The 25,706-nt window shown below is 42.4% G+C and overlaps 2 protein-coding genes across 3 annotated transcripts; one reads left to right on the forward strand and one right to left on the reverse strand.

Moving 5' to 3' along the window:
* Positions 1-399: 399 nt before the first annotated feature.
* On the reverse strand, positions 400-25,345 carry LOC109258676 (NACHT, LRR and PYD domains-containing protein 3-like). Its single transcript, XM_019435684.2, has 10 exons — positions 24,967-25,345; positions 20,977-21,194; positions 18,283-18,372; positions 9,965-10,135; positions 7,609-7,788; positions 6,760-6,930; positions 6,492-6,662; positions 6,024-6,187; positions 5,733-5,903; positions 400-1,170 (listed from the first exon to the last, which is right to left on the reverse strand). Exons 2-8 carry the CDS (start codon positions 21,114-21,116, stop codon positions 6,055-6,057), a joined length of 1,056 nt encoding a protein of 351 aa, XP_019291229.1. The 5' UTR covers positions 21,117-21,194; positions 24,967-25,345; the 3' UTR covers positions 400-1,170; positions 5,733-5,903; positions 6,024-6,054.
* TEX13B (testis expressed 13B) lies at positions 13,080-15,005 on the forward strand. Of its 2 annotated transcripts, none has more exons than XM_019435686.2 (3): positions 13,080-13,111; positions 13,691-14,178; positions 14,280-15,005. In XM_019435686.2, exons 2-3 carry the CDS (start codon positions 13,723-13,725, stop codon positions 14,970-14,972), a joined length of 1,149 nt encoding a protein of 382 aa, XP_019291231.1. In that variant the 5' UTR covers positions 13,080-13,111; positions 13,691-13,722; the 3' UTR covers positions 14,973-15,005. The 2 variants fall into 2 exon arrangements, with proteins under 2 accessions (XP_019291231.1, XP_019291232.1); XM_019435687.2 differs by having other exon boundaries at positions 13,691-14,136.
* Positions 25,346-25,706: the final 361 nt, after the last annotated feature.

Raw genomic sequence — 25,706 nt, forward strand, 5'->3', positions numbered from 1 at the left:
TCTCCCTCCCTTTGTCCTCCAGCCTTCCCGCTTTCTGAGCAGAGCTGTTAACTTCTGACCTCCCAGATGCTAAGTCGCGCTTGCTGTCGGAACACAGTCTGTCCGGCCCCTCCGCTTTTGCCAGCCAGACTCGGGGGCTCTGCTTGGCCGGCGAGCCGCCCCTCCGCCCCGGCTCCCTCCCGCCAGTCAGTGGAGCGCGCACCGCCTCGCCGCCCTTCCTACCCTCTTCCGTGGGCCTCTAGTCTGCGCTTGACTCCGGAGACTCCCTTCTGCTAATCCTCTGGCGGTTTTCTGGGTTCTTTAGGCAGGTGTAGGTGGAATCTAAGTGATCAGCAGGACGCGTTGTGAGCCCCGCGTCCTCCTACGCCGCCATCTTCCGGAACCTCACCCACAATTTCTTTCTCCCTAGGCGCTTTTGGCGAGCAGCTCACAAACACAGCCCTGTTACTGCAGTCTTACAGCCACTGGCCTATGTATCTGCCCCCCATCTCAATCCTGCTCATTCTCAAGGCCCACATCAAGTTGCATCTCCATGAAGCCTTTCCCTATTAATGGAACTCATTCCTCTCTTTCCTTTGTGAATTAGTTTTACTTAAAATCAGCACCATAAGATATATGTTTGTATACTCTCTTGCTCTTTAATCATTTCAAGTATCTTGTTTCTTTAAGTTGACTCCTTCACATTCTTTTTCTATTGTTTCTCTGTCTGGTCTGGGTATTGTAAAACCTGGCTAGATTCCAGTCCCAATTCTCTCACTAATGAGCTGTGTGACCTAGAGCTAGTCACAGCCTATCTGAGCCTCATCTTCCCACTTTTGAGGGTTTCTGTGAGAACATAGTAAACATTATAATACAACATATGAATGTAAGGTATTATTGCTGAAGACATTTGAACTAAAGTGCCTCTGCCTTTCACACCTACTTCGTGGATGATTCTGTGTAAGAAATAGAAATCACTGCTGTTTGTTTCACATTCGGGTCCTTGGCAATGGTTAACAGGTTTAGAACAAGAATATTGCACAACTGTTAAAGATGGTGGCAGATCAAGGGAGTCTATATGCAGCTGATTCAGGGGCTTTCCTTGGAAACTACCAGGTGATTCCAGGCTTGCTCATTTTTAAAGCTTCCATCTTTCTGAACGTTTCTTCATGTAAATGATCCGTGTCAACGCTATGAAAAATGAAAAGAATCTTGTGTCAAGTCAAGCCAGCAGATGCCTTCAGTAGCTTTCCTATCCGCAAAGGTAAGATTCCCATTCCACTTGTTCCATAGCACCACCACTGAGTTACTTCACCCACACCAACTGCTTCCCTTAGCCTTAGCTCCTTTCCTTGAGAAAACTTCCTCTTGGACCCTCACTCTTGTCCCTCTCTGACTTTGTCCAAGGCCCCATTGCATGAGTCCATTAGTTCCTGCTCCTGTATATGGAACCTCTCCCTCTCTATGGGCTCCTTTCACTCAGACTACAGAATTGCCTATCCTCAACGAGCCAGAAAAGGAAAAGACCAACTCTCTCCCTCCTCCCTGCAGTTCCACCAGTCCTCCCAGCTATAGCCCTACATCTCTTCTCCTTTTCACAAACTTTTTAAAAAATTTTTTAATGTTTATTTTTTTGAGAGAGAGAGAGCACAAGTTCGGGGAGGGGCAGAGAGAGAGGGAGACACAGAATCCGAAGCAGGCTCCAGGCTTCAAGCTATCAGCACAGAGTCCAACACAGGGCTTGAACCCACAGACTGTGAGATCATGACGTGAGCCAAAGTTGGACACTTAACTAAGCCACCCAGGTGCCCCTCCTTTTCACAAACTTCTTGAAAGATTAGTCTCTGCTCCTTCTCCCCTCCTTACTTCCTATCCTCAAGTCACTGCAGTCTGGTTTCTGGCCCCACCATGCCACTAAACCAGCCCTTGAGAAAGTCGCCTCTGGCCTCCAAATTACTAAATCTAATGGATATATGTTTCAGTACTCGTCCTCTTGAACCTCTCTGATGCATTTGATACTGTTGAGCACTTCTTCCTTGAAATTCACTTTTCCCATAGCTTCCAGGACACCATTTCTCTCCTGGTTTACTCCATGGGTTTTCTTTCCCATACCCACTTCTTAAAACGTTGGTATTTCCCAGGGCTAATTCCCCAGACGTGTTCCTCAGAGGTTCTTCTCTTCTCACTCTCCCCAGAGGATCTCATCCATTGCCATGGCTTCATCTATCATCTCCAAGGCACACTCCTATATCCAACTGCCTACCTACTAGAAAACTTCCCACAGTGCAAACTCCATATGTGTGTCCCTGATTAAAACCCATTGACTACAAAAGAAGGCACAGCTCTTTCAAGTGTGTAGTGAGGTAAAGATTTCAGTTTTAATGGATAGAAGCTAATCTTTAGCAAAGTGAAATGAGTAACCATGCTAATTATGAGATTGTATAGTAAGTAGATATTTAATGCCACAGAAGTGTAACAAGACCTTCCGAATTTTTTTTTTTACTGACTTAGCAAAAGTTGCCTTACCTCTTGATGTATAGAGCTCACTGTTGGGCAAGAGGTAGGCCAATATGCTTAGGAAGCCCAGAGGTCTTCTGGGAGTTAAGAGACCAGTTATTATCTACCCCTTCTTTCCAAATTTAGAATTAGGAACACATACCAGGGTGAGCTAGGGGCCTTTATCCAAGACCCAGTGCCAGTGAAAGGCACCACAGCCCATAAAATAAGATTATCTTGAAGAAAGAAGGTTTAAGTGGGTCCCCTGACTCAACTCAGGGGCCTATGTCTTTGTGGGGCAAGGGCAGGTTTCATATATATATATATATATATATATATATATATATATATATATATTATGTATGTGTGTGTGTGTGTATATATATATCTATCTATATCTATATCTATATATATATCTATATATCTATATCTATATCTATCCATATCTATCTATATCTATATATATATATATCTGTATCTGTGGCTGATTCCAGGAGCTCCTCTAGACCCAACCACCCTGACATATACAGTACTTTAGAGAACAATGGCTGTATGTTTGGGTGTGAACTAATATATCTGTAGCCTTAAAGCCCAAGTATAATGGCACTGCATGGCTAGCAGGGATCCAGACCAGCCAGGGCATCACAGTCTAGTAACCAAACTTCTATGGGACTGGTTAGATTCAGTTCTTAGGATCAGCCCCCTGTGGCAGTGAGAAACAGCAGCAGCAGTGGACTGATTCTTCAACCAACTTTGGAAGCAAAACTAGCTCTACTTTGGGGACCAATTTTGGAAACATGAGGAGAGGCCTCAAAATGTACCACTGCTAGAGTATCAGAGATAGGGAGAGAGAGAGAGAGAGAGAGAGAGAGAGAGAGAGAGAGAGAGAGAGAGAGCAAGGGCTGAATTTGTACCCAGAATTCTGCTAACAGGTCTTACTAATCACATATGGCATACAGGCCTTACCTACCCCCTCAGTCTCACTTCTTGACACATTCTGCTTTGTACTTAATGCTCCAGAAATAGCAAACTCCTTGGATATTTCCCACCCATTTCCCTATCAAGTACCATAAACTGTACTGTTTATTGTCTGGCTACCTTGCTCATGCATCTCCTGAGCTTGGACTACCCTTCTCCATCCTTACCACTATTTCTCTTGGCAATAGTCCTGAAACTTAACTCAGGTGGTCCTTCCTCCAAGAAGTTTTCCCTGCCCGTCTTGGACTGGGTGGGTTGTCTCCTGCCATGACTCCCTCAAGACCTTACGATCCCCTTATTGCATTATTCAGTTTATGTGCCTGTCTCTACCACTAAGCCCACTGGCCCCTGAAGAGCACAGATCATGTCTCCTGTCTTATTCACTCTTGTCTCCTAGCACCTGGCACACTTGCCTAGTACATGGCACATATTCAGCAAGTACTGGTAGAATGAATGAAGGTGAGCTCTGTCCTCTGAGGCCACAATCTCTTTTATTCCTTGACCTTTTGAATGTCTAGACACATAGTCTTTATTGGATATATCATTAACTGTCTCTTTGCCTCTAGGTGCTCTAAATTACTAATTGATCTTCTGTATGTATTTACTATATGCAAAGCAATGAGCCAGCAACTTTTTATTGGGGCAGGGGGAGAATACAATGAGGAATAAGATTCAGCCTCACACTCAAGCAGCTCTTAGAAAATAACCTTTTTCCTCCAGCCTTTGCAATTTCCAGCGGAATTTCCCCCTTTTAGAAGGCTCTCCTGGATTTACTCCATCTCTATCCTACCACAGCATTAAATCATCCATAGTTTCCTCTCACCTTACGTGGATAACTATATATTTCTATTAATTTCAGTGTTGTTTGTTTTATATATACTCTAACATTCAAAACTGATTTGAGGTCAGTGAATGGTGTCTATTCTGTGTGTGTGTGTGTGTGTGTGTGTCCTTTGTTTTGTATTCTGAGCTATTATTGCACACTGTTATCAACTTCTTGATTGACAAGTTATAAAGGTTTGAAGCCTGGCCTGAAAACACAATGGAAGCACATTGGTTAAAAGGCAAAGAGCAAGAGATACAGGAAACAGCATAACAATTTACAATAAAAAAGCAAATAATGGCATGCCATCACAACAAAAAAAAATTCTCCTTGCTGTCACTTTTAGGATCATTGCTGAAGCATACACAATATAGAATGCTACCACATTAAATTACTCAATATTTAAAGAAACATTAGGATTGGTCATTAAGCTTATTCCAACCTGCTAACAATATAGGCTACAGTTATTTCTTTTGAGAAAGACACCATGAAGGTCCCTAAATCCCTGATGCTTATCATGTTGTGAGTAGCTCCCCCTTTCTGGGCAGTAATCACCACACTTTCAAGCCTTTGAAACTAACATACTTCACTTTGCTAGTAGAGAACCAGCTTCTGTTTCAGCCATACTTGCAATCAGGCCTTTATGTTGTTTGCATTTATACTTCAATCCATCAAATTGGCCTTGAATGTGGAATTTTTGCACTCGGCCTTTATTTTCCATTATGTGTTCCAGTTCTGAATTCCAGAAATGAATGGCCGTTTGGTAACTGGTTAGCTGCCAACACAGCATAGCTGTATCCTAATTAAGAATGACTTTGTGTGTCAATGCCAGCCTGATGAGCTGGCAGATGGACACTGACCAGAAAGGGTCAAGACCTCTACTTCCTATCATTGCATCATTATAGCTTCATTTCCTTGAGTCTTGAAGACTCTCAAATGTAAACATTAAGACCTCTAGCAAGTATTAGAAGAGAAAAGGGAAAGAATCTAACATTTATGGAGCACCATCTATGTGCCAAAGGTTGTACTGGGTCCATTTATAATTAATGTTTCACTTCATTCAATCCCCATGTCAACACCAGATAGTCAAGTACTAGTATTAGCTCCATTTTACAGACAAGGATACTTAAGTGCAGGGAGGTTAAGTAACCATGGGTATGCTAGTAGATGCTAAACCTAGTATTTAAGCCAGACCTAAAAGAATCTAGATCTGATACTCTTTTTCCTACACCATGCTGCTTTTCTTAGCAGTGAGATCCAGTGCTGCCTGTTCTCTGCCTCTCTCTTTGGCCCCGTGTCCAAGGAGGAGGCCTACTGGTAATTTCACTTCCTTTGATATTTTGCCTCGGCATGGCTTGCTCTCAGTTCTTCTTTCCCCACTGCAGTAGCCTATGATCAAACCGAACATGTCTGCCTTGACCCCCTCCCTCCCACTTCTCCCACCACATTAACTTACTAGAATGTCTGTAGTTTACATAATGGCTAAATCAGTGCATCACACAGCATTTGCACTCCAAAATCCTTGAGGTCATTTCCACTTAGGTCTAGCAGTGTTAGGTTCTCATTTCTGTTGAGGACAGAGGCAAGGGCTCCACAGCACGCATCTGTGAAATGACATTCTGCTAACCTAAGGAGGATTAGGGATTCGAGGAAGAAATCAGTTTTACCCCAAGTTCCAAAAAGACCCTCCATTTCATATATAGCCTGGAACAAGAGGCTGGTGAATAAAGGGTCCCTGTGCACTTACCACAAGGTCTGTAGTTTACAGGAGGGGTGTTTCAGCACAGCACCTGCATACCCTCATCCCCTAAGGCATTATCACTGAGGTCAAGGTCTCTCAGGTACTCATTGGTGTAGAGTGCATTGCACAAATCCTGACAACACTCTCCAGTCAGGTGGCAGGTCCACAGTCTGCCGGGAAGTAAGGTAGAGAAGGCTGGCATCATTTCATCTGCACTGAGTCACTTTAGAAATTCTATTTGCCCACTGGAAAAACACATTAGAAACTCAGAGTGTCTTGTAAAAAAAAATCCCCTGGGCCAGGTCCAAGCAGAGATTGTGGAGTAGAGGAACATTTATTCCCCCTGAATTATTTGGATCTTCAATTATTGCTTCCTTGGAGATTCAATCACCAGGCCAAAAAATACTCACTTAATTTTAAGAGTTGCTGAAACATCAGGAAACTCAGCCTGTGGCTATAGTCCATGATACTTACGCCAGATCCTTTAACTGACAGTCAGGCTGTTTTAATCCTTCGCACAGCCATTTCAGTCCCAAATCTTCAATTTTGTTATTAATTAGAAGCAGCCTTGTCAGGCTCCGGATGGAGCTCAGGACTTGGGCGAGGGACTCACAACAAGCCGCAGAAAGGGAACACTGGGAAAGCCTGGAGGAATGGGGATACCAAGGTGGCTGTTAACCATAGAGTCCCACTGAACTTCAAATGCCAAGGCCCATGAGAACAAGGATAAGTAGACACTTACACAAGACTCTCGATTATACCCTGTGCATGCTGCAGACCTTCACAAAGATGCTGTACTCCTATGTCCCCTAGGGTATTGGCGAACACAAACAACTCTTTTAAAGTCTGACTCACTTGCAAGAAAGAAGAGAGCTCCATACAGCTAGCATCTGTTAGGTAACATGTGCTCAAGCTACCAAGAGAAAAAGAAGAAAAATCAGCCACTGCTGCATTTAGCTTTTCCTAGCCTCCCCATTTAACTAAGTTCTAGCCATCCTTCAAGTTCCAGCTCCTAGTGCAGCTCCTTCACAAAGACTCCTCCTGAAGTCTCCAGCTCATAGGGACCTCCTACCTTTCCGTGGGCTCATCTAGCATTTCTAAATGATTCCACAGTGTTGGGCACTTCATTACATATTGAATGAACTGTGTTGTTCTCCAATTGTTTCATATCTGTGTGCCCTTAAGGGCAGCCTTGTCACTTGTCCTTCTGACAAAACTACCTACATCTAGTCCAGTGTTGGGTGCATAGTAGGTGTTCTTTATAGAATTAATATTTAAGTAGTGGCATTCCTGTAAGCATGCAAGATGGTAATATAATGGAAAGAGCATGAGATTTGGAGACAGATTTTGGAGTCACATCCTGACTATACCACTTTCGAGTGCTGTGACTTTGGACAAGTCACTTTTCCCTGTGATCTTCAATTTCCTCATCTGTACAATGGAGATAAAAATCCATTTTTTAAGGTTATTGGAAAGAGTGAATTAGATGAAATAACTTCTGCCAAGCACCAAGCATAGATCTTGGCACACAGCAGGCACTTGACAAATTCAATAGTCATAAGATGCTACCAGACAGTTCTAAGAAACTTACTCTAGTTTCTCCACTTTACAGTTGGAATGTCTGAGACCTTCACAAAGATACTTCACCCCTGTATCCCCCAGGGGATTTTCACTCAGGTCAAGCTCAGTGAGGTTTGGATTGCAAATGAGAACAGAGGCAAGATAGTTGCAAACAACCTCTGAGCTTTCAGGGAGAAAGCTAGCACACAACCTTGAGAGAAAGAAAGATGAACAGAGATAAAATTGGCTGCTTTACCATCCTACTCACCCCCTGCCACAATACCTCATGAGCAGAGAAAATAAACGCCCACCCATACAAGACTGCCAACCTTGAGTATGTCACAACCTCCAGAGGAAAGAGTTATACATTGCTCCCACAATACTGTGTCCCCAGTAGGAATTCAGTAAGTGTTGACTGCCCCTCAAAAAAAGTATTGGAAGGAAATATCAAGGCAACCTAATCTTATTTTAACTCCCTGCATGAATTTATAATTCTATCTTATAGTTTCTCTCAAATCCCAGGGGGAAGTACTATAATATCCTTAATAAGCTTCATAGTCAAAAGATCTTCCCTCTTATCTAAAAGTCCATTATCAGGGTGCCCGAGTGGCTCAGTCAGTTAAGCATCCAACATTGGCTCAGGTCATGATTTCATGGCTCGTGGGTTCAAGTCCTGTGTCAGGCTCTGTGCTGACAGCTGGGGCCCTGGAGCCTGCTTTGGATTCTGTGTCTCCTTCTCTCTTTGCCTCTCCCCTGCTCACATTCTGTCTCTCTCTCTCTCAAAAATAAAGAAACATAAAAAAATTTTAAATCCATTATTAATTAATTTTCCATCCTTACAGAGACCCAGCCCATCATCCTCTACATGATATTCCTTGTTTGGGATGAAGAGTGGTTTTTACCAACCTTCCTGTCTTCTAAATCTTTGTTTCTCCATATTAAGTAGTTCAATTTCTTGAACTATTTCCCATCAACTTTTTCTTCCATCAATTAAAAAAATTTCTATGATATGCACTACAATTTTTGAGTCCTCAATTTTCTCTTGAGTTACCAGGCTCCAACCTTAGCTTTGAAGGAGGGCTTATAAGTACACATGTCTGTATCTCCCCAATTTAGAAATTTTAAATAGAGGCATTCTGCCAGAAAAAAAAAAAAGCTTTAAAGTGGATTTTTTAAAGCTTCAATGCTAAAGAGGTTTTGCCTTAAAAAACCCACATATATATTATGATAGTTAATTTTATGCCTCAAGTTGGCTGGGTCATATGTCCAGACATTTGGTCAAACATTATTCTAGATGTATTTGGAAAGGTCCTTTTTATATGAGATTAATATTGAAATCAGTATACTTTGAGTAAAGTAATTTACCCTCCATAATTTGGATGGGCCTCATCTAATCAGTTGAAAGGTTTTCTAGAAAAAGACTGACCTCCTTGAGAAGAAGACAGAATTCTCCCAGGAGAATGCCTTCAGACTTAAGCTGCAACATTGGCTCTTCCTTGTATCTCTAGCCTACTGACCTACTTTGCAGATATTGAACTTGACAGCCACCATAATCCACATGAGCCAATTCCTTAGAATAAATCTCTCTATACAGTTGACCCTTGAACAACACAGGTTTGAACTGCACAAGTTCACTTAAACATGACTTTTTGATAAATACAGTATAGTACTGTAAACGTATTTTTCTCTTATGATTTTCTTAACATTTTCTCTCCTCTAGCTTACTTTATTTTAATACAGCATATAATAAATATATACAGAATGTGTTAGTTGGCTGTTCATGTTATCAATAAGGCTTCCAGTCAACCGTAGGCTATTTGTAGTTAAGTTTTTGGAAGGTCAAAAGTTCTATGTGGATTTTCAACTGGCGGGGGTAGGAGTGGCCCCCCAACCTCCATATTGTTCAAGAGTCAACTGCATATTTTGTATATATCTTATTTGTTCTGTTTCTCTAGAGAACCCTAACATGTATATGATAAATTATATATTAAAATCATTACCATGGACTTTGAAGTCAAACACATGTCGGTTTTGAATTGTGCCTTTACCATGTTATTTAGTCTTATGATCTTAGGTCTCCAGTTCCTCATCTGCTAAAATGGGGATAATAATTAAAGGAAATAATGGATACAAAGCACTCAGCCCAATGGTTAGCACAAAGTAACTGTTTAATAAGTGTGGGTTATTATTATAGTCATTGATGTTATTGTTACTTACAATGAAAATTCTCTTCCTAAACTTGTTGCATAGAAACAATTTTAGGGACTGTCACTTTTTATTCTTCCTCTCCATGGCTCTTTGAAATGTTTTGATCACAAAATGTCCATTTTGAGTTGCATATTTAAATTTTTTTTCTTGCAGTAAGGAAACTAACAGTTACAACTTACTTGAGCTTCTGTAATTTGCAATTTGGATCTTTTAAGCCTTCACAGAGCAATTTCAGAGCTGAAGCTTCCAGTTTTGTTTCCCTAAATTCCAGATCAGTGAGCCACTGACTGGTGCTGAGAACAGCTGCTAGTGCCCCACAAGAAGCAGGAGATATAAGGCATCCGTACAACCTTCAGAGAAAAGAAGAATGACCTCATCATCTTGTTCATGCTCTCCCCACATGCAAACAGAAATTGACAAAAAATGACATGAACAGAGAAAACAAAATCTCCTGCTGTCAGTTACCTCAATGTCTGTAAGACACAGTTTGGCTGCTTTAATCATTCACACAGAAGCCTCATTCCTGAATCTTCCAGGGTATTTTTTACAAATTCCAAATCTGTCAAATACTGGTTAGTTTCAAATACTAAAGAGAGGTCCCTACCACAAGAAGCTGTGAGGTGGCAGAAAATCAGTCTGTGTGGAGAAAAAGACATTTCAGAGAAGAAAGAAAATAGGACTCCCCTTAAAGGTACCTGTTTGTACCTTACTGATGTAATGAATTTTTTCAATCCACTCAACAATTTATTGGGTGCTTACCACTGTGCCAAATGCTAAAAGCACAAAAATAATTAAGACCCCAACTTGGCCTTCAAGGATGTCCAGTTAATGGGGAAAAAAAATTAGAAAATCATGGATACAGTGTGAAAAGTACTTCAAGTGGTATGTGTAAGGTATCATGGGGACACAGAAAGGTAGTACAATTCAACCTAGCTTGGGGTGGGGCTTGGAGGATCAAGAAATATTTATAAAAAAATAAATACTTGAGTGCTGTTGTGAAAGGGGAAGAGAAATTGAACAGCTGGATGAAGAGAATGGAAGCAGGAGGAAGTGGAGGAGCTGAGGGACAATTCACTCATGGAGCAGCCAGTGCAAAGGCCAAGAGATGGAAAGGCCAGAGACAAGACAGAGGATGTTTTGTTTGAGAAACTTCCAATTACAGCTGACCCTTGAGCAACTCAGGGGATTAGGGGCTTCAACCTCCACAGAGTTGAAAATCCACCTACAACTTTTGACTCCCCCAAAACTTAACTACTAATAGCCTACTATTGACCAGAAACCTTAACAATAATCAATTAACATGTATTTGTATGTTATGTATATTACATACTATATTCTTACAATAAAGTAAACTAGATAAAATAAAATGTTACTAAGAAAATCATAAGAGAAAATACATTTATAGTACCGCTCTGAATTTATTTTTAAAAAAAATCCACATATAAGTGGACCTCCACAGTTCAAACCCCCTGTTGTTCAAGGGTCAATTGTATTTGCTATGGCCTATTTTAAAAGACTAGAAGGACAGGGGCGCCTGGGTGGCTCAGTCGGTAAGTGTCCAATTTCAGCTCAGGTCATGATCTCACAGTTGGTGGGTTCAAGCCCCGTATCGGGCTCTGTGCTGACAGCTCAGAGCCTAGAGCCTGCTTCAGATTCTGTGTCTCCCTCTCTCTCTGCTCCTCCCCCACTCACACTCTGTCTCTCTCTCAAAAGTAAATAAACATTAAAAAAATAAAAGACTAGAAGGACATATATGTATGTATATATATATATATATATATATATATATGCACACACACATATATATCAAATTATTAACAGTGGTTATCTTCTAGGTTGGGAAAGGGTGAGATTACAGGGAGACATTTACTTTATAGGTATTTAAAATGTATTTACAATGATCATAAGTTATCAAAGAGTAGTTAAAAATTTAAAAACATAATATATGCTTACTATAAACAATTTCTATAATAGAGAAAAACGTAAAGAATAAAGTTTTTTTAAGTACTATATTACTATCACCCCAAAATAACCACTGTTAAAATTTTGGCACACGAATTTCCAGATTTTTAATGTATGCATACATATGTTCTTTGTAACAAGTGAAATCATAGGAAGATGTATTTTAAAAAGATAAAAACTTTTTTGGGGCACCTGGGTGGCTCAGTCAGTTAAGCATCCGACTTTGGCTCAGGTCATGATCTCCCGGTTCATGGGTCCAAGCCCCACATCAGGCTCTGTGCTGACAGCTCAGAGCCTGGAGCCTGCTTTGATTCTGTGTCTCCCTCTCTCTTGGCCCCTCCTCTGCTCACACTGCCTTTCTCTCAAAAATGAATAAACATTAAAAAAATTTTTTTAAGAAGATAAAAACTTTTTCCAAACCTCCTCTCCAATTCCACCTCCCAGAGATAACCAATGTTAAGAGTCTGGTATATACCCTCTCACTCCTTTCTCCAAGATCATAGAAACATACAGACACACACACAGATTTTATTTTACAAAAATGTGATCATAGAAGAAATTACATCAAGTTTACAATGTACTCTGTCATTTGTCCTTGCAGTAGGCCCATTGATAGAAATTAAGATTCATTTACAGCAGAAAGTCGTATAGTAAGTGGCAAAGTAGGACTAAACCTGAAGTCTGTCTGATTTATCCAGAAGGCTTCGGAAAGTCAGTGGAGATTTAAAGTGAGATGGTCATATCCCTCTAATGCCAGGAAGCAGGAGACAGACCAGATATCAGAGGGCTGCAGTCCAGGGAAGAAATAGGGTAGGGGTAGCTGACCTAGGATGGTGGGGGCAGCAAAGGTGGACAGATTCAAGACATGGTTTGGGGGTGAAGTGGCCAAGATTTATGTCCATTTAGGGTCACTACAATATTCAGTGCTGGGCCAATGGGCAATGAAGCTGTTCACTAGCTCCACCTTCTTCCTCCAAGGCATTCAGGAGGCCCATGGGGGATTGGGGCTGCCTCTTGTTCTAGAAAATTCCATCTCTAGGAGGGACGGGCCCCCTGGTGTGGGACAAAGCATTATGGTGGGGTGCGCATAACTTCTTGTATTTGATTACAAGTCCTTTATGTTCTTGATTCTAAGTCTTTTCTGACCACTCCTGCTATTTCCGGCTTTCAAGGACTTTCAACAATATAGCAGGTCCTCTTATGTCCTGGAGTTGGGACAGAACCTTCCTCTCACATTCCCTCCCACCCCCACTATCACTGGAAGATGGAACAGTCCCAGAGTAAAAGATTCCAGAATTGGCCCTAAGACTTCCTTTTTCTCAAGCCCTTGGAGGGAAAAGTACCCTCTTGCTTGGGCTTATTAGGTAGGTATGGTTAGGTATGGTTAGTCTGCACCCCATCTGGCCCCAGCTGGAGGTGTACTAGGGTGGGGCAAACCAGTCAGTGGACCTTTCAGAGGGTCTGAGGGAGGAGGGGCAGGGCAAACAGATGGTTGGAAACGCTGGGTGGGGGAGGGGACGAGAGGGCAGGACTGGAGAAAGGGGGACAAGGGGACCAGACGAGGGAGGCGGAGGTGCAGTGGGTGTGTGGGGACAATGTGGCAGGATGGGGGAGGGGGTGGGACAGGGGCAGGGGGGATAAGGGGGCAGGACGGGGGGGGGGGCGGCGGGATGGGGAAGTGGGGTGGGGTAGGGACGAGGTGGCGGGTCAGGGGAGCGGGTAGGATGAGGGGGTGGGACAGAGGAGGCGGGGGGGGGGGGGTGGGGTGGGGGGGGTGGGGGGGGGTGTAGGGGCGGGGGGGGGGGCAAGAGGGCAGGACGGGGGGAGGAGGGGGGCAAGGCCAGACGGGAGGAGAGGAAGGGGGATAAAGAGGGAGGGGAAGGGGGACAAGGGGAGAGGGGCAAGGGGGGTCTACGGGACAACTGGTTTGCTCGTTTCTGCAGGGCCAGCCAAACCCCTAAGGTTCTCAGTCATCATGGCCTTGAAACCCGACGACCCCAGTGGTGGGTTCCAGCACAGCAAAGTGGTAACCTTCATCAATGAGAAGATGGCTGGGCACACAAAAGGCCCGGAGTTCTACCTGGAGAATACATCCTTGCCCTGGGAGGAGGTGGAGGACAAACTCAGGGCCATCCTGGAAGACAGCACAGTGTCCAGTGAGGCCAAAGAGGCCTGTGCCTGGAGCAGCCTGGCCCTAGGTGTGCGCTTTGCCCGCAGGCAGGGCCAGTTACACAAGCACAGGGTACACTGGCTGCATGACTTCGCCAAACTGCATAAGACCGCTGCACAGACCTTGGCCTCAGACCTAAAGGAGTTCACTACACAGCAGGAGATGGAACACAAAGAGGCAGCCTTCCAGCTACAGATGGCCCAGGCCAACCTGGAAGAGGTGCAGACAGAACGGGATTTCCTGAAGTGGAAGCTCCTCCAGGTCTTAAAGATTATCTCTGCTTGATCCCTGCCCTATCTCCCTGCCCCATCCCCTCACCAGCCCCAGAATGGGTCTCAACACTGCCTACTTTTCTCCAACAGCTGCAGTCTCTGCAGAAGCAGGTCCAGGTCTCAGAGGAGCCAGGCCTGGCCACTAGGACAGAAGGAGCAGGTAAGGTAGAGGAGGCGGGAGTTGCTGCCACTTCTACTGCTTCTACTGGCACTGCAGGAAGAGGAAGAAGAGGACAGAAGAATGCAGAAGGGGCAGAAGCTGCAAAGGAGCCAGGTGGAGGCCTCATGCACCTGCTTGGAGCTGTGGAGCGGAAAAATTACACCACCAGTGGGCAGAGGAAGGGAGATATTAAGTCAGTGGAAACAGCCATGTTTTATTTCTCTGGGACCATCAAGCCTAGGGCCACAGTCACACCATCACCCCTTCCTGTCCAGCTCCCTGCCTCATTCACATACTCTTACGCCTGTCCCTTTTCCCCCTTCCCACCTGCGCCCACACCAGTCCCACCAGCAACACCATTCACCGTAGGAACTCCAGTTCAGACATCTCCCCACTGGAGGCCCTCTGAGGTTAGTGTGAGGTCTAATGTGGGGTCCCAGGGAAAAGACCCTCAAGAATCCCAAAGAGACAGGAGAGACTCTGATCCCTATCATCATAGAAGACCTCCCATATTTCGCAGACCTGGGGATTGGGACTGCCCTTGGTGTAAAGCTGTGAATTTTTCAAGGAGGGAAATTTGCTTCCGCTGTGGGAGGGGAATCTGGCTGCAAAGCCCTCAGTAAATTAAGAAATGTCAAATAGAACAGAAACCTATACCAGTGGAAAATCAATTTTTGAGGGATGGGGGAAAGGTGAGGGAGGGGACTCAGTGGAGTGGGGAAGGGGATAAGTGGGAGAATGGGGCTAAGGGAATGGGAGGGAGGTGGGGTGGGAAGTGGAGAAGGTGTAGATTGACAGGGAGAGACATGTTTTGGTGACCCCCTTTGTGTTCCAGAGCATTAGTGTTCCATACCCCAGAAGCATCGTAGCTTTTGTTCTTCCTCCTAAGCCCTAGTATCTAGTGGACATGAGCAGCCATGTATATGACAATCCACCCATCTCCCCACCTAGGCTGTATATGATGGGAGGAGTGGACATCTGACCCATCCTTAGCCAAACAGGTTCTCGAACAGAGAGGCAGATTTCATAGAGTGGTGTTGGGCAAGGAAGCAGTGGGTTATTTGGAGTCGGGGCCAAGGTCAGAGTCATGAATGCCGAGGCCACAGCCAAGGACTGGCCCCGGCTGTCAGAAGAACTGTGTGCTTTATAGAAGCCAAGTGTCTTAGAGGATACTAGAATGAGGTCCCAGGGAGCAGATAAGGCATAGAGAAAGCACAGGAGTTGATCCTGTAACCCTAGAGATGGAGACAGTGGTGGTCTTTCTACAGTTATGCTGCATGAAAATCCAATCCACACAGATACCCTTTTCTTTAAGTTAAGTTGAGTGGATTCCTGATCTGGGTAACCAGATTATTTCCAAGTCAGAAATTGGCACCAAGAAGAGCAGTCACAAGCCACAGATCATCCAAGAAAAATGTCAACACTGGCTGGGGAGGAGTATCAGAGAGCTACAGGTAGTGAGGATTCCTATATCCCAAGAGTCTCCCGGAATGAACTGGACAGGAAGCTTGTTCATGTTCTGATCAAGTTATATCATGAGAAACCATCAAAAAAGGCCTGGGGTTAACCCTGGGCTTACAACACAGCAGAGATTTGCCACCCCTAAGATGAAATCCCTCAGGACTGCATACAGAGGACACCAGCACCAGATGCAGACAACTGCTATGGCTGTATAGCCCCGAAACATGAGAATCTTCCCCAGTCCTCAGTGGCAGAACTGGGGACAGACAGATCTGAACAGGGAACCCCTACCACTTCTAAGGAGGTGAGTCAGCAAATGATAGTGCCCAGAGGGTTTGCTGGTCTAGTTTATGGACCAAAGTGTGGTGCTATCCTGAGCAATTCTCTCCCCAAACCCACTGCCAGAATAATAGTGGGAGGGGGGATCTGGTTACAAAGGTCTCAGTGAATTCATAAATGAAATAAAACATATCCCAATGGGAAATCAATGTCTAGAGGGAGGGGGTAAGCTGGGAAAAGAGAAGGGGAGAGGATGGTTTGTGTTTCCTTTCTCATGATTCTGATTCTAAGTGGTGTTGAGGGAGACTAAATGTATGGATTAGCCCACAGGTAGAAGGATCGTGAGGTGTCACACCTGGACCAGAGTAAGAAAACTGGAGGAGCCCTGGACATCACCCAGGGACTACAGACATAGAGCCTGAAGCTATAATGGCCCTGGTTCATCACCATAGCTCCTGGATAGGACTTTGGGCTGTCTCCTATTGGGGCAGGTGTGGACAACCATCAGGATTGGGGGCAACATCCCTAACCTGCATTTTCAGGAATATCTTTGGGCTTGTTTATATTCTTCTAGGACAGAGTTTTCCAGCCTCAGCACTCCTCACACTTGAGGTTGAATAATTATTTGTTGCAGGGGGCTGTCTAGTACACTGCGGGATGTTTGACAGAATCCCTGGCCTCTACACATTAGAGGTCAGTAGCACCCACTCCCCAAGTTGTGACAAGCAAAAATGTCTCCAGGTATTGCCACACATCCACTGGAGGGTGAAACTGCCACTGGCTGGGAACCATAGAGGCGACAAGGTCCTTAGGAGTAGTCATGACAGTGGGAAGAGAGATGCAAGGAGGGCATTCTCAGCGTGCCCAGGGCTGCAGGGGATGCCCTAAAGTAGGAACTGAAAAGTATTCATTGGATTTGGTATTATTTCGATCTTTGAACAGATCTGGGCCAGGGAGGGGTAGAACCCAAACCACAAGGACTGAGGAGTAAATGGGAATTGAGGAAGGGGGGCTCTTCAAGAACTCCTAGCAGTAAAGGGAAGGAGTGGGGTACATGGTTGAGAGAGGGTTCCTTTTAATATGGGAGAAACTTGAACCACGGGGAAGGAGACAACTGAAGAAAGCTTGAAAACATACAACACACAAGAGAGAGACCCTGCTTACCACATTGGGAGGCATGTTCATTGTACTATTCAATAAAAAATAAAATATGACGGCCAGTTTTTTTTGTGTGTGTGAAACAAAACCCTCCAAGCTCTGTAACTGCATGTGCAGGATATATATATATTATAGGTTTATTTGTGCCTTATGTTACACATTGATGTTTGAAAAGGCATAGAAAAAAGGTCTGGAAAGATATTTAGCAAACAAGGTGTTACCTAGGGAGGTATGGTCAGGGCATGGTAAGCAGGAGTGGGGATGTTGGGGTATAAGGTGGGGTGGGGTATGGGACAGTAGGGGGGGAGGGCTTTTATATCTTTATATACTTCTGTGTTGTGTAAAGTGAAATAATTAAATGCTTAAAAATTAAAAATTAAAAAGTGAATTTACTTGCTTGGGGAGGTTTGGAAAGGCCACCTCTTCCTCTAGGACAGGAGGGAAGGAAGGAAAACAGACACTGATCTGTGTGGTGAGGGGTTTAGAAACAAGGGAGCTCGTGCCTGTGTGCTTGAGATGTGGACTAAAGGAGACAAGATACCTGAGAGTGAGCACGGAATGGAAGTCAGCGTGGTGGGTGGGGAGTTTCTGAGCAATGGCACTTTGGGGAATAACAGCAGGGGATGGAGGTGAGGCATGGAGGGAGAGAAAAAGATCACTGAGCTGCATGGAGTGGGACAGGACCCAACTGAAAGAAAACCAAGGAAGAGGACAGCTGGATCTGGAAGGAGAAGAGGGTAGGTCCAGGAGGGGCACAGACACAGATCTCTTAGATGTTATAGACTTCCATCCACTCCCTACAGCAAAAATAGAATATACAAAAGGGACAGAGGCTGGAGGGGCTGACAGGGATCTGTGCCTGACTCTCTACCCCTTCTAGGTTTGTAGCATATCTTATCATTTGCTGTTCTGCTATGGAGAAGCTGAGCACTAGTTATATTTTGTTTGCAGGTCCCATCAGCTGGGGGTACAATTTCTAGCAATCCAGTTTCTACCTTACAAATACCTAAGTGTTTAAAGCAAAGTTCAACTTACTTCAGGTCTTTGATTTTACAGCATGGATTACGTAGTGCTTGGCAGAGCAAGTGTAGCCGAGACACTGGCAAATTGCATAGCTTGAAGGACCTAAAAAAGATGAGAAAGCAAAAATAATTTAAAACAAGACAGTTAAGAACAAAATTTTAAGTAAAAGGCTTACTTTGGCTTCTGATTACCATACTAGTATTCATTTACTTCTTCCAAAGTCCCATTTTGCAGATAAGGAAATTAAGGCACAAAAAAGTTAAGATATTTGCCTCAGGTCACATAGGTAGGAATAGAATGGAGGTCAGCACTCAGATCTGTCTGACTTCAAAGCCCAAGCCATGTTACTGTGTGCCAGGCACCAAGGTAAGCACTTTACATATAAAATTATCTTATCTGGTCCCTAACACAATGATGGATATCATAATCATCGTTTTGCAGATGGCTCAGAGAAGTCAAGTGAGTTGCCCAAGCTATCTACACTATAACTATATTTTGGTTGTCAGTACTAATAGAATAATTAATCATTAAAAACTAGAAAAGTTCATATGTTTTGAACTAGAAAAGTTCAAATGTTCATATGTTAAACATAATTCTATGTTTAATTTTTTGAGGAATACCCAAAGAAAACAAAAACACTAATTTGGTAATATATATGCACCCCTATGGTTATTGCAGCATTATTTACAATGGACATATTATGAAAGCAACTCAAGTGTAGATCAATAGATGAATGGATAAAGATGTGGTGTGTGTGTGTATGTATGTGTGTGTATGTGTATTTATATATACACAAACAATACATATATATATGTACGTATATATATACATACATACACAATGGAATATTACTCCATCATAAAAAAAGAATAAAATCTTGCCTTTTGCAACAACATAGATGGATCTAGAAGGTATAATGCTAAGTGAAAGAAATTAGTCCAAGAAAGACAAATATCACATGATTTCACTCATATGTGGAATTTAAGAAACAAAACAGGGGCGCCTGGGTGGCTCGGTCAGTTAAGTGTCCGACTTCAGCTCAGGTCATGATCTCACGGTCCGTGAGTTCGAGCCCCGCGTGGGGCTCTGTGCTGACAGCTCCGAGCCTGGAGCCTGTTTCAGATTCTGTGTCTCCCTCTCTCTCTGCCCCTCCCCTGTTCATGCTCTGTCTCTCTGCCTCAAAAATAAATAAACGTTAAAAAAAGATTTAAAAAAAAAAGAAAAAAAAAGAAACAAAACAAATGAACAAAAAAAAGAGAGACAAAAAATAAACAGACTCTTAAATACAGAGAACAAATTGGTGGTTGCCAGAGGGGAGGTGGGTGGAGATGTGTGAAATAAATACAGGGGATGAAGAGCACACTTATCTTGACAAGCACTGAGAAATGTACAGTATCACTGAATCACTATATAGTACACCTGAAATTAATACAACACTGTATGTTAATTACACTTGAACAACAAAATAAACCTAAAACAGTACAATAGTGAACTCTCTGTCAACATGCTTGTGAAAGTTTAAGCCCCCTGATAAAGGCAATAGGGCTGGGGTAGGGACTCCATTTAAGGCTGATTTTCTGGAAATCTAGAATGAACCAGAAGCCTCTTTTTGTTTCCATCAGTGTTTAAAAGTTCTCAATGCATTTATCCATCATTTTACTTTATAATATACAGTTGAAGTGGTCTTGAATTTATCAAGACATTGTAGCCAAGGTCCTTGGTAATTCCAAGTCCATGTAACCTCTCCTACTCCTTCCACTCTAGTCCCAAACACCCTTGCTGCACTTCCCTTCCCCTCCCCACTTCCCTCAAACACACCTACCCCATACTCATTTCTACCTCTATGCTACTCCCACTGAGGAAATATAACTATCAGAGAAAAGACTCGGGTTAACACTTCCTAAGTAGAGCCTTCTGCCCACTCTCTTCTTCTCAAGGTCCCCTACCTCTCAGCTGGTCATACAGCTAAAGGAGTGGCAATGCCCATCTTAACCCAAGTATTGAGAACGGACTTATGACCAGTGGCATTTTCTAGATAACACAGGTCAATAAGTCAATAGAACTGTATTTTGCAATATATAGAATCTGTATGAAATAAGGCTTAGGTTTACCTAAGCCTCTTTGAACCCTTTGTGAAGGTGGAAGCCTGGTAGAAAAAGCCCAGGATTCACAGCAATATATGCAGGAGTACAATTCTTCCCCTTACTAACCTGAGGCTCTCTGAGGCCTCGGTGATGAAGTATATGTAGAGGAGAGTGATAACCAATTCAATGTTAAGTTTACCACCTTTTCCAGAATAGCAGTCATCAACACCAAAATAGTAGAATCCTCAATGATAATCTTGATGACTTACATGCTCATAACACTTTTATAATTATAAAGTACATTCACAAGGTAACAGTGAAGACTAATATATATATACACACACATACACACACACAGTGGCTAGCACAGTGCCTAATACATAATAAGTGCTCAGAATTGTTAACCTTCCCTTAGTGTCTACCTAGTCTAGTGTCCAATATGTGATATATATTGAATAAATCCTTACTGGGTTGATTGACATAAAATATGGAAAGTGGAGATGATTCATTTTATTTATTGACAATACCAGAAATGATCATGTGCCTGAATACTTGAAATAAACAAGAAAGCCCATGATTTCTGAAGGCCAAAACATTGGAGAAAATACATTAATATACTCACTGATTAAGTGTAAAGACTGGTGTCATGAATGCAGAGACTTGCTCTTCCTCCTCAAATCCAATTAGGTGCTGACACTTCAGAGACACTGACAGATGACTGTGACTGCTTTTTACACAGAATGACATAGCCAGAATGTCCATTTTTGTGTAGGTAGGTTGAAGCAATATAATTGATTGTAAATCACCAATTATCTTTTCTGCATATTCTTCTTCCTGAATCTCATACAAACAATGAAATAAGTCCATTGGCTCAATCTGTAACATAGAATATTTATCCTTTATTTCTTTCTCAGTCCATTTCAATAATTCCTCTCGAAGTCCTGGGGAGACTTTTCTTCCAAAAGTAGTTTCCACAGCCTTTCCCTTTCCTTTACGTAAGAGGCCAAACAAGAACTGTATCGTTAATGATGAAAACCCTTTCCCATATTGTTGGAATATTTATTGCCACGTTTTCCCCACTTGATCAAAAAACATCCAGCTGCCGTCATTCTTTAGGGCATAGAACACAGCAGTCAAGAACTCTTGGAAACTGAAGTGAAGGAAAGTGTAGACATTGACACTTCCTTCAGATTTTTTCAAAAAGTAATTTAGAAAAGTGCAATTGATATCATATACCCCTATCCCATGTCTCCTGAGGTCATGGACTTCAAATAGGACCTGTTGGTTCTGTAGTCCCTCTGCAGCCAAAGAGCAAAGGCCCCACAGACAACTTTGTCCCTTCCACACTGAGATAACTGTAATGGTTTTGAGGCACTTGGAAAAGTAAAACAGATACACATCAGTCATGGTCTGAAGTGACCTCATAAGACTCCTGTCACCATCTTCCTGTGACTGCAGGACACTGCAGATCATCCAGGAGATGATGGAAAGAGAGGACATAATGTCAAGGCTTTGATTTTGTCGCAGCTCATAAAAGACTCTCATTGCTGCATTAGCACCTGAAAACTGACTCAAGAAATATGCTCTCTTTTCAGCATTTGTAAACCAAATGATCTTGGCCTGGATAGGTTGTTTTAACAGAGAGTAGAGCTTCTTCATGGTTGCAGGCCGGGCAGTTATCAGCAGGGAGGATTCAGGGAACAGTTTTTTCCTCACAAAACTACGTAAGAGGGTCTCTACTGGTTTCTGCTCCTGGGGGTTAGCACTAAGATCCTCTTCCAGGTTACCTACAGGATGCTGGAGCTCAGGAAATCCATCAAGTATGAAAAGAAGCTTCTCTGGATACACAAGAATAATGTCCAGAATTGGTCCATCTATATCTTGAAAAGTGTTAGTGATCAAGTCAGCAGCACTAAGGTTAGCAATATGGCTTATTTCTCTGCAGTTTACATAGATGAGATAGTCAAACCTTCCTGGAGTAACCATTCCTGCTGCCCAGTCAAACATGAACTTGTGCACCACAGCTGTTTTCTCAATCCCAGCACATCCCTGAAGCACTACAGTTTGGGATGAGCTGCAGCCCTCTTCGTCAGGATCAAATACATGTCCCATATCAATAAAATTATCTTGTTGAGGAATCCCACACGGTGTCTTTTCTGATATACCATGTTCTTTTATAAGAAGCAGCCGTGACTCTATATGATTGCCATGATGATAACATTTATGGACTCCTATGTTTAGGTATTTTTCTTTCAAATGTTTTCTAAATATTTCCCAGGAATCTAATGAGGTGACACCAAGAGTTAGTAATCACGGAATCCTAGACAACAATACAAAACAACAGCTATAACTAATATCACCATCTCCACTTGGACATCTTATTTTACATGTCTAAACCTGAGCTCTGGATTTCTGTGTGGGTGCCCTCCCCCCCCCCAAAAAAAAACCCTCCGCAGGCATGTCATCTCAATTAAATGATGTCACCCAGTTGCCCAGAAAAATATTAGGAGCCATTCTTTATTTCTTTTTTCCCCTTGAATCCTCCACATCCAATCAATTAACAAGGCCTATCATAAGCTTTCAATCCACTTATTTATCACTACATTCTCAAATAACAACCAAATACAAGGTACTACTAACTCTTTCCTGGAGAAAGAAAGAAATAGACTCCTACTATTCATCTACTCTAGCTTATCTATGGCTCCTCTCCACACAGCAGCCAACATGATCTTCTAAAAATATCAATTACATCATGTGACTACCATACCTGAAACCTTTCAAAAGCTTTTCATTGCACTTCGTATAAAATCCAAAACCTTACCATACAAGGTGTGCCACGATATCACTCTCCTTCTCAGTCCCTGAAGACACACTAGCTTACTTTTAGTTTCTCACAAATGCCATGTTCTTTCCCACCTCAGGGCCTTTCCAGTAGCTTTTCTCTCTGCCTGGAACACCCTTTCTGCTCTTTCCATGGAGAGTTTTTTTTTTTATCCTTCAGATCTCAACTTAAACATTACTTCCTAGAAGAGGACTTGCTTGACCACCCAATTTAAAGCAGATCCTCTCTATTATTTCCTTTCCCAGCACCTTGTTTTCACTTTATAGCTCTTATCATAATTAACAGTTGTTTATTTATCTGTCTTTCCCACTAAACAATAATCTACATGAAGACAGGGACCTTATTTGTATTCTTCACCATAATATCCTAAGTACCTAGTGTGGTGCCTGGCACATAGTAGACACTCAATAAATAGGTTATTGAATATGGCTATAAATACTTTTGAATTAAAAACAAGTCATTTATTACTGCCTATTCTGTGCCAGATATTTTACTAGGCTCTTTATATATATTTCTGATTGAATTCTTGCAATAATCCCATGAAGTAGGTATTATCCACATTTTATAGTTGAGGAAACTGAAATTTGTTACCAGGGTTATAAATTCATGGGTATACAATCTGCACACAGGTCTTGTGCTCAGAAGGGCCCATTGGTATAATGCTCTGCTGTCACTATCTTGGATTTAATATTTTTTGAACAAAGGGTCCTGTGTTTTCATTTTGTAGCATAGCCCATCAATTATGTAGTCAGTCCTGCTTATCGCATTAGATAATTTGTCCAAAGTTCAACAGCTAGTAAGTGATAGAGACTTACTTAAGATTAAGGTTTGTCTAAAGTCATAGTCCATATGCTTAAATACTATATTACATAGTTTTTCACTTTATGCAACTAGAAAAAATAATCCAAGGAGTCAGTTATCAAGTTCAAACTTCTGTCAAGTGAATGTCTAAGTTAGCATTTCTCAATAAGTGTTCCTTTGAACACGATTTTGCAAGGTATTAGTAAGAGAGCTGTGGAAAAGAAGTCCAGTGGTCAAATAAGTTAAAGGGAATACACCCTCTATCTCCTTTTAGAGTTTCTCAATGCATGTAGCATGTGAAAGGATCTGAAATGACCTATAGTAAAAAAAGAAAAAAAAAGCTGTTTAACTTGGTTTAATCCAGCATTTTCTGGTCTCAAATGACTATATAACCCTTTCCCAAAAGCAAAATTATTATCTCCTGGACAATAGTGCTCTGTAGAACTGCTTTGGGGAATGCTGATCTAGATAACTGTTAGCAAATTTCTTCTGTAAAATCCGTAAATAGTTTAGGCTTTTGGGTCTCTGTTTCAGCTACTCAATTCTGTCATCTTAGCTTGAAGGTAGCCATAGATAATATGTAAATGAATGGGCATGGCTGGTTCTACTAAAACTTTATTTATAAATCAGGCCCCTGGCTTGATTTGGCCCACTATCGTAATGGCCTCAATTTAGATCACTCCAGAATTGGATAGGTCTATTCTAGCCTGTACATCTAAAATTCTGTACATCTGGTGCCTGACCACCATCAGAGGTCCTCCTGGTATTCCATTACCTATTCTATCTGATATAAAATTCCTATTTGTTATAACAGTTTGGAGCTTCATAGATACTACCAAAAAAAAAAAAAAAAATGGCTGCTGCCCAATGAATATAGGGCAAGAATAGGAGTGGAATAGGGATGAGAAGCCCGGTTCATAGGAGGCACTTTTCACAAAACAAAAAGAGTGAAAGAGAGAAGACATCTACCTATGAGCTCCTTCCATGACAATGAAGCCTGAGAATTTGAAGCAGCTGTGGGAGGAAAGAGTTGAGATTAACAGAAGCACAAATACACCTTCACATCAAAACACGAAATATACAAAAATTTACCCACACTGCTACAGCTATTCATGCTGTTCCCCAGACAGAAATACAAGGAAGAAAATCATCTCACATCTATTCTAACTCACCCACAAAGTTATAACTAATGTCCAATGTAAAGTAAAATGTAAGACCTTCTCAGATATATATTGAGGGTATAAACATTTACATTTATATGCTCTGTAAGGAAAATTTAGGCATTAACTTAAAGGCTCATACATTATCTGAAGTGACTGTTTTAGGTATTTTGCTTTCCGTTGAACATTAGCCTATTGCCTCTGTTGGAGCTTCTGTTGAACTTAACTTGTGGGGCGCCTGGGTGGCTCAGTCGGTTAAGCGGCGGACTTCGGCTCAGGTCATGATCTCGCGGTCCATGAGTTCGAGCCCCGCGTCGGGCTCTGTGCTGACAGCCCAGAGCCTGGAGCCTGTTTCAGATTCTGTGTCTCCCTCTCTCTGACCCTCCCCCATTCATGCTCTGTCTCTCTCTGTCTCAAAAATAAATAAACGTTAAAAAAAAATTTAAAAAAAAGAACTTAACTTGTTAATGAGAAAGAATAAGGCATTGCTGATGTTAGTGTGACAGATACATACAATGATCTACAATTTGAATACATATACACATACAT

Source organism: Panthera pardus, unplaced genomic scaffold (assembly GCF_024362965.1).
Source record: "Panthera pardus isolate Hobbes unplaced genomic scaffold, ASM2436296v1 HiC_scaffold_27, whole genome shotgun sequence".
Lineage (NCBI taxonomy): Eukaryota > Metazoa > Chordata > Mammalia > Carnivora > Felidae > Panthera > Panthera pardus.

Bases quoted from the DNA above. Each gene is read 5' to 3' on its own strand.
- TEX13B (XM_019435686.2), top strand. From the start codon at position 13,723: ATGGCCTTGAAACCCGACGACCCCAGTGGTGGGTTCCAGCACAGCAAA. The intron at 14,179-14,279 runs GTCTTAAAGATT...TTTCTCCAACAG, and splicing joins TGAAGTGGAAGCTCCTCCAG to CTGCAGTCTCTGCAGAAGCA.
- LOC109258676 (XM_019435684.2), bottom strand. From the start codon at position 21,116: ATGGACATTCTGGCTATGTCATTCTGTGTAAAAAGCAGTCACAGTCAT. The intron at 6,931-7,608 runs GTAAGTTTCTTA...TTCTCTTGGTAG, and splicing joins TGTAAAGTGGAGAAACTAGA to CTTGAGCACATGTTACCTAA. The intron at 6,663-6,759 runs GTAAGTGTCTAC...CCATTCCTCCAG, and splicing joins GGTATAATCGAGAGTCTTGT to GCTTTCCCAGTGTTCCCTTT.